The sequence below is a fragment of the Balaenoptera acutorostrata genome, chromosome 12, assembly GCF_949987535.1.
Source record: "Balaenoptera acutorostrata chromosome 12, mBalAcu1.1, whole genome shotgun sequence".
Taxonomy (NCBI): Eukaryota; Metazoa; Chordata; class Mammalia; order Artiodactyla; family Balaenopteridae; genus Balaenoptera; species Balaenoptera acutorostrata.
In genome coordinates, this window is record NC_080075.1 from 84,071,774 (window position 1) to 84,087,610 (window position 15,837).

The 15,837-nt window shown below is 36.9% G+C and overlaps 1 protein-coding gene across 1 annotated transcript; it reads left to right on the forward strand.

The window, feature by feature from the left end:
* Positions 1 to 15,165: 15,165 nt before the first annotated feature.
* On the forward strand, positions 15,166 to 15,591 carry LOC130709359 (E3 ubiquitin-protein ligase RNF113A-like). Its single transcript, XM_057557906.1, has one exon. The coding sequence runs from the start codon at positions 15,166 to 15,168 to the stop codon at positions 15,589 to 15,591; it is 426 nt and encodes a 141-aa protein (XP_057413889.1).
* Positions 15,592 to 15,837: the final 246 nt, after the last annotated feature.

Here is a 15,837-nt window from a genome sequence, read left to right on the forward strand (position 1 = left end):
TGTCCACACCGCCCCTCCCGGGAGCCTGTGCAGCCCGCCACTGCCAGGGTCCCGTGATCCGGGGACAACTTCCCCGGGAGAACGCACTGCGCGCCTCAGGCTGGTGCAACGTCACGACGCCTCTGCCGCCGCAGGCTTGCCCCGCATCCGTGTCCCTCCCTCCCGCCCCCCCCCACCCCGCCTGAGTGAGCCAGAGCCCCCGAAGCAGCTGCTCCTTTAACCCCGTCCTGTGTGAGTGAAGAACAGATGCCCTCAGGCGACCTACACGCAGAGGCGGGTCCAAATCCAAAGCTGAACCCCGGGAGCTGTGAGCACAAAGAAGAGAAAGGGAAATCTCTCCAAGCAGCCTCAGGAGCAGCGGATTAAAGCTCCACAATCAACTTGATGTACCCTGCACCTGTGGAATACCTGAACAGACAAAGAATCATCCCAAATGGAGGAGGTGGACTTTGGCAGCAATGATATGTATATTTTTTCCCCTTTTTCCCTTTTTGTGAATGCGTATGTGTACGCTTCTGTGTGTGATTTTGTCTGCATAGCTTTGCTTTTACCATTTGTCCTAGGGTTCTGTCTGTCTGTTTTGTTTTTTTTTTTAGTGTAGTTTTCAGTACTTGTCATCATTGGTGGATTTGTTTTTTGGTTTGATTGTTCTCTTCTATTTTTTTAATTACTTGAAAAAGTTTTTTAATAATTATTTTTTGTTTTATATTTTAATAACTTTTTAATTTAATTTAATTTTATCTTTTTCTTTCATTCTTTTTTTCTCCCTTTTATTCTGAGCCGTGTGGATGACAGGCTCTTGGTGCTCCAGCCAGGCGTCAGGGCTGTGCCTCTGAGGTGGGAGAGCCAAGTTCAGGACTTGGTCCACCAGAGACCTCCCAGCTACATGTAATATCAAATGGCAAAAATCTCCCAGAAATCTCCATCTCAATGCCAAGACCCAGCTCCACTCAATGATCAGCAAGCTACAGTGCTGGACATCCTATGCCAAACTAGCAAGACAGGAACACAACCCCACCTATTAGCAGAGAGCCTGCCTAAAATCATAATAAGGTCACAGACATCCCCAAACACACCACCAGACCTGGATATGCCCACCAGAAAGACAAGATCCAGACTCATCCACCAGAACACAGGCACTAGTCCCCTCCACCAGGAAGCCTACACAACCCACTGAACCAACCTTAGCCACTGGGGGCAGACACAAAAAACAACGGGAACTACGAACCTGCAGCCTGTGAAAAGGAGACCTCAAACACAGTAAGTTAAGCAAAATGAGAAGACAAAGAAACACACAGCAGAGGAAGGAGCAAGGTAAAAACCCACCAGACCAAACAAATGAAGAGGACATACGCAGTCTACCTGAAAAAGAATTCAGAATAATGATAGTAAAGGTGATCCAAAATCTTGGAAACAGAATGGAGAAAATACAAGAAACGTTTAACAAGGACCTAGAAGAACTAAAGAGCAAACAAACAATCATGAACAACACAATAAATGAAATTAAAAATTCTCTAGAAGGGATCAATAGCAGAATAACTGAGTCAAAAAGATGGATAAGTGACCTGGAAGATAAAATAGTGGAAATAACTACTGCAGAGCTGAATAAAGAAAAAAGAATGAAAAGAACTGAGGACAGTCTCAGAGACCTCTGGGACAACATTAAACACACCAACCATTGAATTATAGGGGTTCCAGAAGAAGAAGAGTAAAAGAAAAGGACTGAGAAAATATTTGAAGAGACTATAGTTGAAAACTATAGAAGGAAAGAAACTATAGAAGGAAAGAAATCATAAAGATCATGAAGAAATCATAAAGATCAGATCAAAAATAAATCAAAAAGAAATGAAGGAAACGATAGCACAGATCAATAAAACTAAAAGCTGGTTGTTTGAGAAGATAAACAAAATTGATAAACCATTAGCCAGACACATCAAGAAAAAAAGGGAGAAGACTCAAATCAACAGAATTAGAAATGAAAAAGGAGAAGTAACGACTGACACTGCAGAAATACAAAAGATCATGAGAGATTACTACACGCAACTATATGCCAATACAATGGACAACCTGGAAGAAACGGAAAAATTCTCAGAAATGCACAACCTTCTGAGACTGAACCAGGAAGAAATAGAAAATAGGAACAGACCAATCACAAGCACTGAAATTGAGACTGTGATTAAAAATCTTCCAACAAACAAAAGCCCAGGACCAGATGGCTTCACAGGCAAATTCTATCAAGCATTTAGAGAAGAGCTAACAGCTATCCTTCTCAAACTCTTCCATAATATAGCAGAGGGAGGAACACTCCCAAACTCATTCTATGAGGCCACCATCACCCTGATACCAAAACCAGACAAAGATGTCACAAAGAAAGAAAACTACAGGCCAATATCACAGATGAACATAGATGCAAAAACCCTCAACAAAACACTAACAAACAGAATCCAACAGCACATTAAAAGGATCATACAGCATGATCAAGTGGGGTTTATCCCAGAAATGCAAAGATTGTTCAATACATGCAAATCAATCAATGTGATACACCATATTAACAAATTGAAGGAGAAAAACCATATGACCATCTCAATAGATGCAGAAAAAGCTTTTGACAAAATTCAACACCCATTTATGAAAAAAACCCTCCAGAAAGTAGGCATAGAGGGAACTTAGCTCAACATAATAAAGGCCATTTATGACAAACCCACAGCCAACATTGTCCTCAATAGTGAAAAACTGAAACCATTTCCTCTAAGATCAGGAACAAGACAAGGTTGTCCACTCTCACCATTATTATTCAACATAGTTTTGGAAGTTTAAGCCACTTCCAAAGTGGCTAAATGAGAGCAGAAAAAGAAATAAAAGGAATCCAAATTGGAAAAGAAGAAGTAAAGCTGTCACTGTTTGCAGATGACATGATACTATAAATAGAGAATCCTAAAGATGCTATCAGAAAACTACTAGAGCTAATCAATGAATTTGGTAAAGTAGCAGGATACAAAATTAATGCACAGAAATCTCTTGCATTCCTATACACTAATGATGAAAAATCTGAAAGAGAAATGAAGAAAACACTCCCATTTACCATTGCAACAAAAAGAATAAAATACCTAGGAATAAACCTACCTAAGGAGACAAAAGACCTGCATGCAGAAAATTATAGGACACTGATGAAAGAAACTAAAGATGATACAAACAGATGGAAAGATATACCATGTTCTTGGATTGGAAGAATCAACATTGTGAAAATGACTATACTACCCAAAGCCATCTACAGATTCAGTGTAATCCCTATCAAACTACCACTGGCATTTTCCACAGAACTAGAACAAAACATTTCACAATTTGTATGGAAACACAAAAGACCCCGAATAGCCAAAGCAATCTTGAGAAAGAAAAACGGAGCTGGAGGAATCAGGCTCCCTGACTTCAGACTATACTACAAAACTACAGTAATCAAGACAGTATGGTACTGGCACAAAAACAGAAATATAGATCAATGCAATAGGATAGAAAGCCCGGAGATAAACCCACGCACCTATGGCCACCTTATCTTTGATAAAGGAGGCAAGAATATACAATGGAGAAAAGACAGCGTCTTCAATAAGGTGGTGCTGGGAAAACTGGACAGCTACACATAAAAGAATAAAATTAGAACACTCCCTAACACCATACACAAAAATAAACTCAAAATGGATTAAAGATCTAAATGTAAGGTCAGGCACTATCTGTGTTCTTAGGCAGAACACTCTAAGACATAAACCACAGCAAGATCCTTTTTGACCCACCTCCTAGAGAAATGGAAATAAAAAAAATAAACAAAAGGGGCCTAATGAAACTTAAAAGCTTTTGCACAGCAAAGGAAACCATAAAGAAGACGAAAAGACAACCCTCAGAATGGGAGAAAATATTTGCAAATGAAGCAACTGACAAAGGATTAATCTCCAAAATTTACAGGCAGATCATGCAGCTCAATATCAAAAAAACAAACAACCCAATCCAAAAATGGGCCGAAGACCTAAATAGACATTTCTCCAAAGAAGATATACAGATTGCCAACAAACACATGAAAGAATGCTCAACATCATTAATCATTAGAGAAATGCAAATCAAAAGTACAATGTGATATCATCTCACACGGGTCAGAATGGTCATCATCAAAAAATCTACAAACAATAAATGCTGGAGAGGGTGTGGAGAAAAGGGAACCCCCCTACACTGTTGGTGGGAATGTAAATTGATATAGCCACAATGGAGAACAGTATGGTGGTTCCTTATAAAACGAAAACTAGAACTACCATGCGACCCAGCAATCCCACTACTGGGCATATACCCTGAGAAAACCATAATTCAAAAAGAGTCATGTACCACAATGTTCATTGCAGCTCTATTTACAATAGCCAGGACATGGAAGCAACCTAAGTGTCCATCGACAGAAGAATGGATAAAGAAGATGTGGCACATATATACAATGGAATATTACTCAGCCGTAAAAAGAAACGAAATTGAGTTATTTGTAGTGAGGTGGATGGACCTAGAGACTGTCATACAGAGTGAAGTCAGTCAGAAAGAGAAAAATAAATACCGTATGCTAACACATATACATGGAATCTAAAAAAAAAAAAAAATGGTTATGAAGAACCTGGGGGCAGGACAGGAATAAAGACACAGATGTAGAGAATGGATTTGAGGACACAGGGTTGGGGGAAGGGTAAGCTGGGACGAAGTGAGAGAGTTGTATGGACTAATATATACTACCAAATGTAAAATAGATAGGTAGTGGGAAGCAGTCGCATAGCACAGGGAAATCAGCTTGGTGCTTTGTGACCAGCTAGAAGGGTGGGATAGGGAGGGTGGGAGGGAGGGAGACGCAAGAGGGAAGACATATGGGGATATATGTATATGTATAACTGATTCACTTTGTTATAAGGCAGAAACTAACACACCATTGTAAAGCAATTATACTCCAATAAAAATGTTAAAAAAACAAAACAAAACAAAAAAAACCCTTAAGTGTTAAGACATGGAAGAAAATATGGAAAGAGAGCAAACAAGGAAAGAATCAAAGTAATGATTTTATTATGTAGAATTCTGTTGAATTAGCCTGTAGGTTAATTTAGGATAGAATTTTACCTATTCACCCCAACCTGCCATCTGGCTGCATCTACTGTTTCAGTGAAGAGAGTAAAGCTGGTTTCCAAACAGTCATAGTTTCTTCTTATCTTGCCCAGCCTGGATCTTCACAATGAGTGAATCTTCAATCTTACCATGTTCTTATGGATGACGGGTACTTTTTATTTATCTCATTATTCCTGGGAATAATGGAGTCTCCACATAATAATAATATGGGAACAAACAGTATAGTTAATATTTATGGACTAAGTTACCTTTTACAAAATACTCTTCCCAACTGTTATTTAATCTTGAGGCCTGTGAGAGGTACTTCAATCTCTGTCTTAAAGGGGAGGAAGTAGAGACTCAGAAATAAAAAAGAATAAAAAATAAGAACTTAGTCATATAGCTAAGAATAGAGAGAAATTAAATTCATGTCCACTGATCATAACTCTTGGTCTTTTGAGTACTAAACAAGTGTTAGGGTACAGATGGAGGGGCAGGGAGATAGCTAAATAACATAGCATTTTATACCTGTAGTGACCCTCATCTTTGCAAACCCATATCCTACCTATCCTTAGTGCCCTCTGCTGTATTATGCCACCTGTGATAACCTCAGATAGCTGTGATATCTGTTTCCTCTAAATTCCCATGCACTTCCCTAGAGCCTTAGTGGACCTTTTATAGCATCATTATCACAAACTACTTTCAAACAGTAATAGTTCACATTTATCTATCACTTACTATGAACCAGACACAGTCCTAAGTGCTACATACTGTGGTAGGCTAAATAATGGCTCCTAAATATAGCCACATTCTAATACCCAGACCTGTGAATGTTACCCTATGTGGTGAAGGGACCTGACAGATATGATTAAGTTAAGGATCTTGAGATTGGGAGATTATCCTGGCTTATTGAGCGAGCATTACATGTAGTTACAAGTGTCCTTATAAGAGGGAGGAATGGGGAGATTTAACACAGAGGGACAGAAGGCAATGTGAAGGCTGAAGCAAAGTGCTAAGCTTTGAAGGTGGAGAAAGTGGCCTTGAGCCAAGGAATGCAAGGAATGTAGTTCTACAAGCTGGAGGTACTAGGAAACTGATTCTCCTCTAGGGCCTCCAGAGGAAGCACCGCCCTCCCAATACCTTGATTTCAGCCCAGTGGTATTGACTTCTAACTTCTAATCTCCATAACCGTGAGAGAGTAAATGTGTACTGTTTTAGTCTCTCAGGTGGTGGAAATTTGTTACAGCAGCCATAAAGCATTCTTACGTACACGTTAATTTTATCCTCATCACAACTCTGTGAGGTAAGTATTATCATTATTTCCATTTTACAGATGAGAAAACTGAGGCATTGGGAAATTAATAAAATTGTTCAAGGTTATACAACCAGCTAGTACAGGAGATGGAATGTAAACCCCAGATAATCTGGCTCCAGAATCAATGCTTGTAACTACTATGCACAATACGAAATGTTTGATAAATTGTGAGTTCTGTCTATGAAAGTGTTAATCATCTGTTTTATCTCCTACTCTTGCAGTACTTAAGATAGCACTTCAGGTACTATGCTCTGAATGGTTGTGTCTGCCCAAATATCATATGCTGCAATCCTAACCCCTCAAAATGATGGTATTAGGAGGTGGGGCCGTGGGAGGTGCATAAATCATGAGGGTAGAGCCCTCTTGAGCTCTTTATAAAAGAGGATCCATCATCAGAATATTGGATGTAATAGTGAAAACCTGGAAACAATTTGAACATCTGTCAACAGAGGACTGGTTAAATAAAATATTGTACCTTTACACACTAAAAAAAATAAAAAAAAATAAAAGAGGCTCCAGAGAGCTCCCTTGCCTCCTCTGGCATGTGAAGATACAAGAAGTCTAGGACCCAGAAGAGAGCTCTCATCTGACAATGCTGACACCCTGATCTCAGACTTCTATCCTCCAGAGCCATGACCAATACATTTCTGCTGTTTATAAGGCACCTAATCTGCAGTTTTGGTTATGGCAGCCTGAACAAACCAAGACATCCTACACATTAAATAAATCCTTTATGAACATTGTTTTAAGTTTTTTACCACCATAAAATGTTATGTATTCTAGCTCATTACATAATATTTGAAAAATACAGAAAGTAAAAACACCCATGATTCCCAATACCCATGACCCAGAAATAAGCATGTTTAGTACTCAGGTATATAACCATGTGTAATTTTTTATGCTTACAGTTTTGTTATTTTTGCATAGTTGCAGCCTTAACACAATGTAAAATAGTATATCTTCCTATATGTACTTACAATTTGACATCCTTCTCTATACTTAATAATAAAATCTTTAATCATTACACTATATATTTCTCCTTAGAATATCAGGATTTTTTCTTTTTTATTATTTTTGATTATAAAATTATATAGGTAAAAATAAGTATAGAATTGCAATGAGAAATCACTCATCTCTTAACCTTCCTGCTTCTTAGCGTAAGTTCCCAGATAGCGATGGATGGATAGAGACAGAAGATAGATAGATAGATAGACAGATAGATAGATAGACAGATAGATAATGTATAGAGATTGATAGATGAGAGAGATAGATGAGAAAGAGAGAGAAAGATTGAGAGACAGAGACAGAGAGACAGAGAAAAAGCACAAATCTTGGATCTTGCTCTATGTATTGACTTACAATTTGCTTTTTAACCCAACAGCCTATCATGGATATTCTTACATGTTTGTAGGTAAAACTGAGATTATCTATTCAATGACTGTACAATAATCCTCAATATGGTTGTACCATAATTGATGTACTGATGGACATTTAAGTTCTCTACAGCATTTTGATTTCCAAGACTGCAATAAACATCCTTGTCAACTCTGAGTTTTTCTGTATGAGAGATAACTTAAAAGTAGAATTTGCTGGTCAGCAGTTTTATATATTTTTTATTTGATTGATACTGACAAGTTGCTCTCTGAAAATGTGGTACCAATTTACACTGCAATCTGTTGTATAATATATGAGAGTACCATATTCCCTGTTGCCTTAAGAACAATATAAACTATGCTGTTTTTTGGTCCTTGAAAATACGATAGTTTAAAAAATAGTACTCTATGATTTTATTTTCTTTCATTGAACAATACACAGTTTGGGCATCTTTTCATACATGTATTCTTCTTTTTATTTTTATTTTTTTTGGTAAATTGTTGTTCAAATCTTTTGACCTTTCTCCTATTGTTTTATATTCACCATTTTAAATCATAATATAACATCCCAAATAGTGTATATACTATTGAATTTTATCATTTTCTAGTATTGACAAAAATTATGGGATAAGCAACTATGTGCAAAAAACTTTTGTACTATTATAGATTATATACTTAGAATACACATTTAATCTAATTTTTGAGTTTAAAAAGGTATACATTTTTAAAGTTCTTTATGTTTTCCAATTAATCTTCCAGCAAAGAAGCAACACATAATACTGCCCATTTCATGGAAGACCAGAAAAAATAGTATTACTTTTTCAAAACTTTTGCTAATTAAGCAAGGGAAAATGTATCTCATTTTTAGAAAAAGCATATTTAACTAATTATACTGTGGTTGAATTATTTTCTATTTGTTTCTTTACCTCTTTTTTCCTCTTGTAAATTACACTTTAGGATTCTTTACTCATTTTCCACTGAATTCTTTTACTGTTACAAAGATTCCCACTGTTTAGTGGTCCTGTATCTTTTTTGTTTTAAAGACCTAAGTGTAAGGCCAGACACTATAAAACTCTTAGAGGAAAACATAGGCCAAACACTCTATGACATAAATCACAGAAAGATCCTTTTTGACCCACCTCCTAGAGAAATGGAAATAAAAAAAATAAACAAAAGGGGCCTAATGAAACTTAAAAGCTTTTGCACAGCAAAGGAAACCATAAAGAAGACGAAAAGACAACCCTCAGAATGGGAGAAAATATTTGCAAATGAAGCAACTGACAAAGGATTAATCTCCAGAATTTACAAGCAGCTCATGCAGCTCAGTATCAAAGAAACAAACAACCCAATCCAAAAATGGGCCAAAGACCTAAATAGACATTTCTCCAAAGAAGATATACAGATAGACAACAAACACGTGAAAGAATGCTCAACATCGCTAATCATTAGAGAAATGCAAATCAAAACTACAATGAGGTGTCACCTCACACCAGTCAGAATGGCCATCATCAAAAAATCTGCAAACAACAAATGCTGGAGAGGGTGTGGAGAAAAGGGAACCCGCTTGCACTGTTGGTGGGAATGTAAGTTGATATAGCCACAATGGAGAACAGTATGGTGGTTCCTTATAAAACTAAAACTAGAACTACCAGAAAACCCAGCAATCCCACTACTGGGCATATACCCTGAGAAAACCATAATTCAAAAAGAGTCATGTACCACAATGTTCATTGCAGCACTATTTACAATAGCCAGGGCATGGAAGCAACCTAAGTGTCCATCGACAGAAGAATGGATAAAGAAGATGTGGCACATATATACAATGGAATATTACTCAGCCATAAAAAGAAATGAAATTGAGTTATTTGTAGTGAGGTGGATGGAACTAGAGTCTGTCATACAGAGTGAAGTAAGTCAGAAAGAGAAAAACAAATACCGTATGCTAACACAAATATATGGAATCTAAAAAAAAAAAAAAATGGTTATGAAGAACCTCGGGGCAGGACAGGAATAAAGACACAGATGTAGAGAATGGATTTGAGGACACGGGGTGGGGCGAAGGGTAAGCTGGGACGAAGTGAGAGAGTTGCATCGACTAATATATACTACCAAATGTAAAATAGATAGCTAGTGGGAAGCAGCCGCATAGCACAGGGAGATCAGCTCAGTGCTTTGTGACCACCTAGAGGGGTGGGATAGGGAGGGTGGGAGGGAGACGCAAGAGGGAGGAGATATGGGGATATATGTACATGTATAGCTGATACACTTTGTTATAAAGCAGAAACTAACACACCCTTGTAAAGCAATTATACTCCAATAAAGAAGTTAAAAAAAAAAAAAAAAGAAAGAGCAGTTATCCCTGATTCCGGATATAATTTGGTTTAAGAAGCTTCACACAATGCTTACCCGACTTTTTTTCTGGCTTTTCCTTACATTACAACATGCATAGGTAATCTACATTTTACTATTAATGGAGTTGGTTCCTTTAAGAGGGATTTAGTAAATAGCCAAGGTGTTCAAAATCAGTTATTTGGAACACAAAAAATATCAAAACTTGTTTGCAAATGTCTAGCTCTTCAGAATTACTAGCTCTGAAGAGGCTACATCAGATAATCAGCTAAAGAAAATTCCCAAAGTTTTCCATTCTTTATTCCAATTTCTTCTAAGGATTGTTTAAGATCAAAATGACTTTATCAGAGCTTTGCCCTCTGACATCTATTGTTCTTAATAGATTTATGGTCTTTATAACATTAACTCTTTGTTTCTCCTATTGCCTGGGAACATTTAGCCAGCAATTATTTGCTCTGTACTTTTTTTCTTAGCATCTAAAAGTCTTTAATGTTTACCTAGTAAACTTTACTTATTGTCTTTTTAAATTTTCTTCCCCCAGCTTTTAAACCAAAGAAATTCTCTGCATATAAACTTCCATGTGCTTGCTTTTTTTTCTCAGTTGTTTATTATTTGTTTGTTTTTTTCTTTTTATGTTTAACCCTTAAAACCATATAAATTTGTTTTGGCATATGTTGTTATGTGAGTCTACATTTATTTATTTTCCCAAAGACCAGTCACTCTATTATTAGCATTCATTGAATACTTTTATTTACTTATTGATCAAATTTGTTTACTTTATGCTGAATTATTAAACTACAGTCTGTTTCAGAGTTAGCCATGCCTCTGGTTGTATTGATTTTTTTTATATCAGTATCCTATTATTTTAATTATCAGAGCTATTAACATATTTTAATATTTATTAGAACTGTCCTTCCTCCTTAGGTTTCTTTTTCCAAATTTTATTTTCTATTTTTAACTATTCAATAAACTCTTTATGAAGGGATGAAAAGAGGAATGGATAAAGCACGGCAGTAAAGAAATCAAGCCATATAATGGCACTTTCACCTACAAGGTAGCCGCAGTGGAGGAGAGGGCCAACCTTCCCTGAAACCATTGGACAGTAACCCAAAGGCAACAGAGCATCTATGTCGATCACTTTATGACTGCAACTCTTGCAGATGAAGCCTGAGACTGACATATATAATTAAAGACTTGCTCATAAACCGTATAAGCTGGAGTCAAGATATACAGTGATACAATTACAAAGGGAAAAACCATATCTCAAGGCCCACTTTGCTTAGTTCCACAAGACACTGACTTGTACAGTAACTTGTATGCCTTTGTTAATATTGAAACCGAGAAGGATCCTGTGGGGTTCCTGGGCATGAAAGCCTTTTTGTCCACCATTTCTTGTAGGCAAGACTGCAGCCTCCCTTGACCTTCCTTGAGTTCCAAAGGGCTAATCCAGGGAGGAGCAGTCAAGAAACTACCTGAGACAAGATTAAAGAGACCAGAGAAGCTCATCAAGATTACGAGACTGACCATTAGATGAGATTAAAGGATTGCAAACCCTGCTCACAGCTGATTCTTATCAGCAACCCCACACTTGAACTATTGCTATAAAACCGCTCATGGAATCCTCCCAGGTTGGGACGCATAGTTTTTGAGGGCAGGAGCCTGCTGTATCCCTCTTTGCCTGGCAAAGCAATAAAGCTATTCTTTTCTACTTCACCCAGAACTCTGCCTCTAAGATTTGATTTGGCATCCGTGCAGAGGCTGAGCTTTTGGCCTCAATATGAATCTGCTGAAGTAATGGAAAATGTCGGATAAAATTGCTAAACAAACAAATTCCAGCTAATGGCAACTTTTTCACATGATAAATATGTTTATCATCTAATCATTAAAGAAACTACAAAACACATTGTCATAAAAAACAATTACAGGAACTTGTTCCTGGGATCTATTCGACTTGCAGAGCGTATGGAGGAAATAGACATTTCTTTGCAAATTTACAGCACTTAAATAAGGTTTTCTTATTGAATTTGGAGTAATGTTTTTCAAATTAAAAAAATGTGAAATTCTCAAGAACTATAACAATTTAGGTATTTGAACTAAAGTTATAACTGTCACCAGGGCATAATATGTAAATAAAAAGAGCAGATGTAAGCCACTATTAAAAGAGCATACACAAATTGCAAAGATGACATTTTCTTGAAGCAAAAATACTTTGTGATCTGGCCCTGTGATCCCAATTCCATTCATTTGCAGCAGAGTAATGGGAAACCCTGGATATTTCTCCCTCATACAGAAACTGAGTTTACATTATGTGTTTCATTAGCCCCACAGCGTACCCACTAAAATTAAGTGAATCATGTAATTTTCAAAGGTTTGTAATTATTGAAAAAACACACAAACTCATAAATGTATACACACAAAAATCTAGTGAGTAAAACACAGAAAATACTTAGAATTGAGTGGCCTGGGTTTGAGTTACAGTTTCCCGTTTTTTTAATCTGTAAAATCTTGGAAAAGGAATTTAAATTTACAGAATCAAGTTTCTCCATCTGTAAAAAGTGATAATAATAGCAATGATCATTCAGCATGACACCACTGGAGTTTCTGAGCATTAAATGATCCCCAAAAGAGTGTTTGGTAAAGTGTAAGCACTATATTAAAATAAGCTCTTATTAGAAACATCACAACAATAATTACTATAACTATTAAAAATGATTTCCTTAAATTGGATTCAATTATATTGAGAGGTATATTTTTCAATTCTATTTATTTTCCTTTCACATGTGTATAATTTATTTTCCCAACTTTTTGTGAATGATCTAAAACTTACAATAAATTTGAAAGAATAGGACAATGAATACTCACGTACCCTTCACCAATATTGTGAGATTCACGAATCGTTAACATTTTCCCACATATTCTTCATCTATCCCTCTCTACCTGCATGGGGGTTTGTATTCATTTATAAATTTGTGAAAGTAAGTTGTAGATATTATTCCATTTCTCCCCTAAATATATCTCCAAGGAACAAAGGTATTTTCTTACGTAACCAAAATACTATAATCACAACCAGATGTCTAACATTGATACAATGATATTCAATAGGCAATTTATATTCAAATGTTTCTATCTAGAGTCTAATATTATAAATGATTATAAATGACCCTTTGGTATTTCTTTAGTTTCTTTTAATCTAGAATACCCCTCTCTTTTTTTTTCTTTCACATCATTGACATTTTTTAAAGAGACAAGCCATGTGTGTTGTGCCCACATGTAGACTTGTCTGATGTTCCATTGTTTAGATTTCAAGCATTTTCAGCAAGGATGCTTCCCAAAGTATTTCATCAGAAGGAACACAATGGCATTTTGCCCATTATTAGTAATATGTAGTTTTATCCCTCAGTTAATTTAGTATCTACCAGATCTCTTCATTGTAAAAGAAGCTTTTTCTCATCATAATTAATAATTTGGGGGGGGCATTTATTTGAGGTTGTGTGAATATTCTTTTCCACAACATACATTCAGTAGTGTAAGTTTATTTGATTTTGGTTTTTATTTGTAGTATGCGCATACAAACACGTAAATTCAATACTTGGATTTCTGATAAGTCAAAATTATTTTGATATTTTAAATTATCCCATGAAAATTTATTATGAATTAATGAAAGGTCCAAAATGCTTAAATAATTTGAAAGTGCTTTTTTTTAAAAAAAATATTTATTTATTTATTTGGTGGTGCCGGGTCTTAGTTGCGGCAACGTGGGATCTTCGTTGCGGCATGAGGGATCTTTAGTTGAGGTATGAAGGATCTAGTTCTCTGACCAGGGTTTGAACCCGGGACCCCTGCATTGGGAGCATGGAGTCTTAACCACTGCACCACCAGGGAAGTCCCTGAAGGTGCTTTTAAATGTTTTATGAACATATACTCATTTTTAAATGAAAAAAATAATGACTTGAGGACCTCCATTATGACCTGGGGCACACAGGGGCATGGAGGCCAGGTTAGAAACAGATATAGTTCATTTTTGTATCACTGGAAATGAGGAGAAATTCGAAAATATGTCTTTGTTTTCACTTACTGAATATTAAAGAAAAGGTTACCTAGTGAATGACCTTAACTTCCAAAAATATCAAATATTTTAAATAATCCTTGGAGGCTTTGCAATCATTTTAGATAACTCAGATTGACCACCAAACAAGAAGTATTGAAAAGTATGCAAATGAATCTACATGTACCCATAAAAGGTAGCAGTCTACTGCAACTGTTTCTGAAAATTCTCTCAGCTGAATGTCTATGGACTTATTATGTTTAAAACCTTTGCTCCTAAGCATTCATGTAGGCTGACTTTTCAATTTCAAGGGATTTCAGAACAGTTCCCTGCAATTTATCATGTGAAAAGAATTAACAAGAAAGAAAATGGAAGCACATTCACATTTGCCAAGACATTTCCCTTCAGAAGGAGAAAAGGCTCCTGAATGAATAATATAAGAAAGATGGTTTTGGTGCTTCAAAAACAGAAAAATTACTTAAAGTTCCCGTTAGTAAAGCCAGCCTTCCCTTTCCTATAGAATATGAATAAGAACCCGGTACACAGTAGAAACCTGCTATATTCCAGCCCGTTATCACACAGGTTCAGGTTGCTAAGGGCTCACTGCAGTGTCCCACCCCCTACAGAAACCATCTTGATAAGGTAAGTGTTACAACACATCTCAGTATTGAAGGCAAATCCAAATTAAGTTGATCCTCTATTTTCCCAAGGGGGAAAAATTGAAAATAAGGTTTTAGGCCAATGTGAATATACAGACTTTTACAGGTGTATAACACATAATGAACTAACTTAGTTACACATATTCTAAACCTTCTATGTTGTTGTCCAGAGCTAATGTTTGGTTCCCTTATCTCAACTCAGTCGCTTGGTCCCCTAATCTAGTTTCACGCTTTAATCTTCCAATGGCTCCCAATTTGACCAGAAACTTTCCCCAATGTCCAGATTCAGATATCTAATATCTGAATTCAATGGACTACAAAGAGACTGGCTTTTGCGGCTTCAGAGACAGCCGCAAATTCCTCCAGGACCGTTCAGATTACAAGCATGGGTGGCAGATCGAACGTGAGTTTGATGAGGGTCGCTATGGTGTCTATGAGGACGAAAACTATGAAGTGGGAAGCGATGAGGACGAAATACCATTCAAGTGTCTCATCTGTCGCCAGACCTTCCAAAACCCAGTTGTCACCAAGGGCAGGCATTATGTCTGCGAGAGCTGTGCGCTGCAGCATTTCCACACCACCCAGCGCTGCCACGTCTGTGACCAGCAGACCAATGGCGTCTTCAATCCAGCTAAAGAATTGATTGCTAAACTGGAGAAGCATAGACCTGCAGAAGAGGGTGGTGCTTCCGATTTCCCAGAAGACCCCCATGAGGGTCCAATTGCCATTACTTAATTTTCCCATTATTCTCAAATCTCAAGATAAATGTTTTGTTGTTTTGGAAATCTTAAAAAAAAAAAAAAAAAGTCCAGATATCTTTTTATTCAACATCTCCAGTTGGGTATCTAACAGATAGCTCAGAGGTGCCACCGAAAAGTCTCTGCCCCTCCCAGGTGTTCTCGTTTGCTAAAACTGGCAACTCTAGCCCTCTTCTCCCTTGTAGCCTTCCACAGCTCAGGTGATGACAGGTAAGGAAGTAAG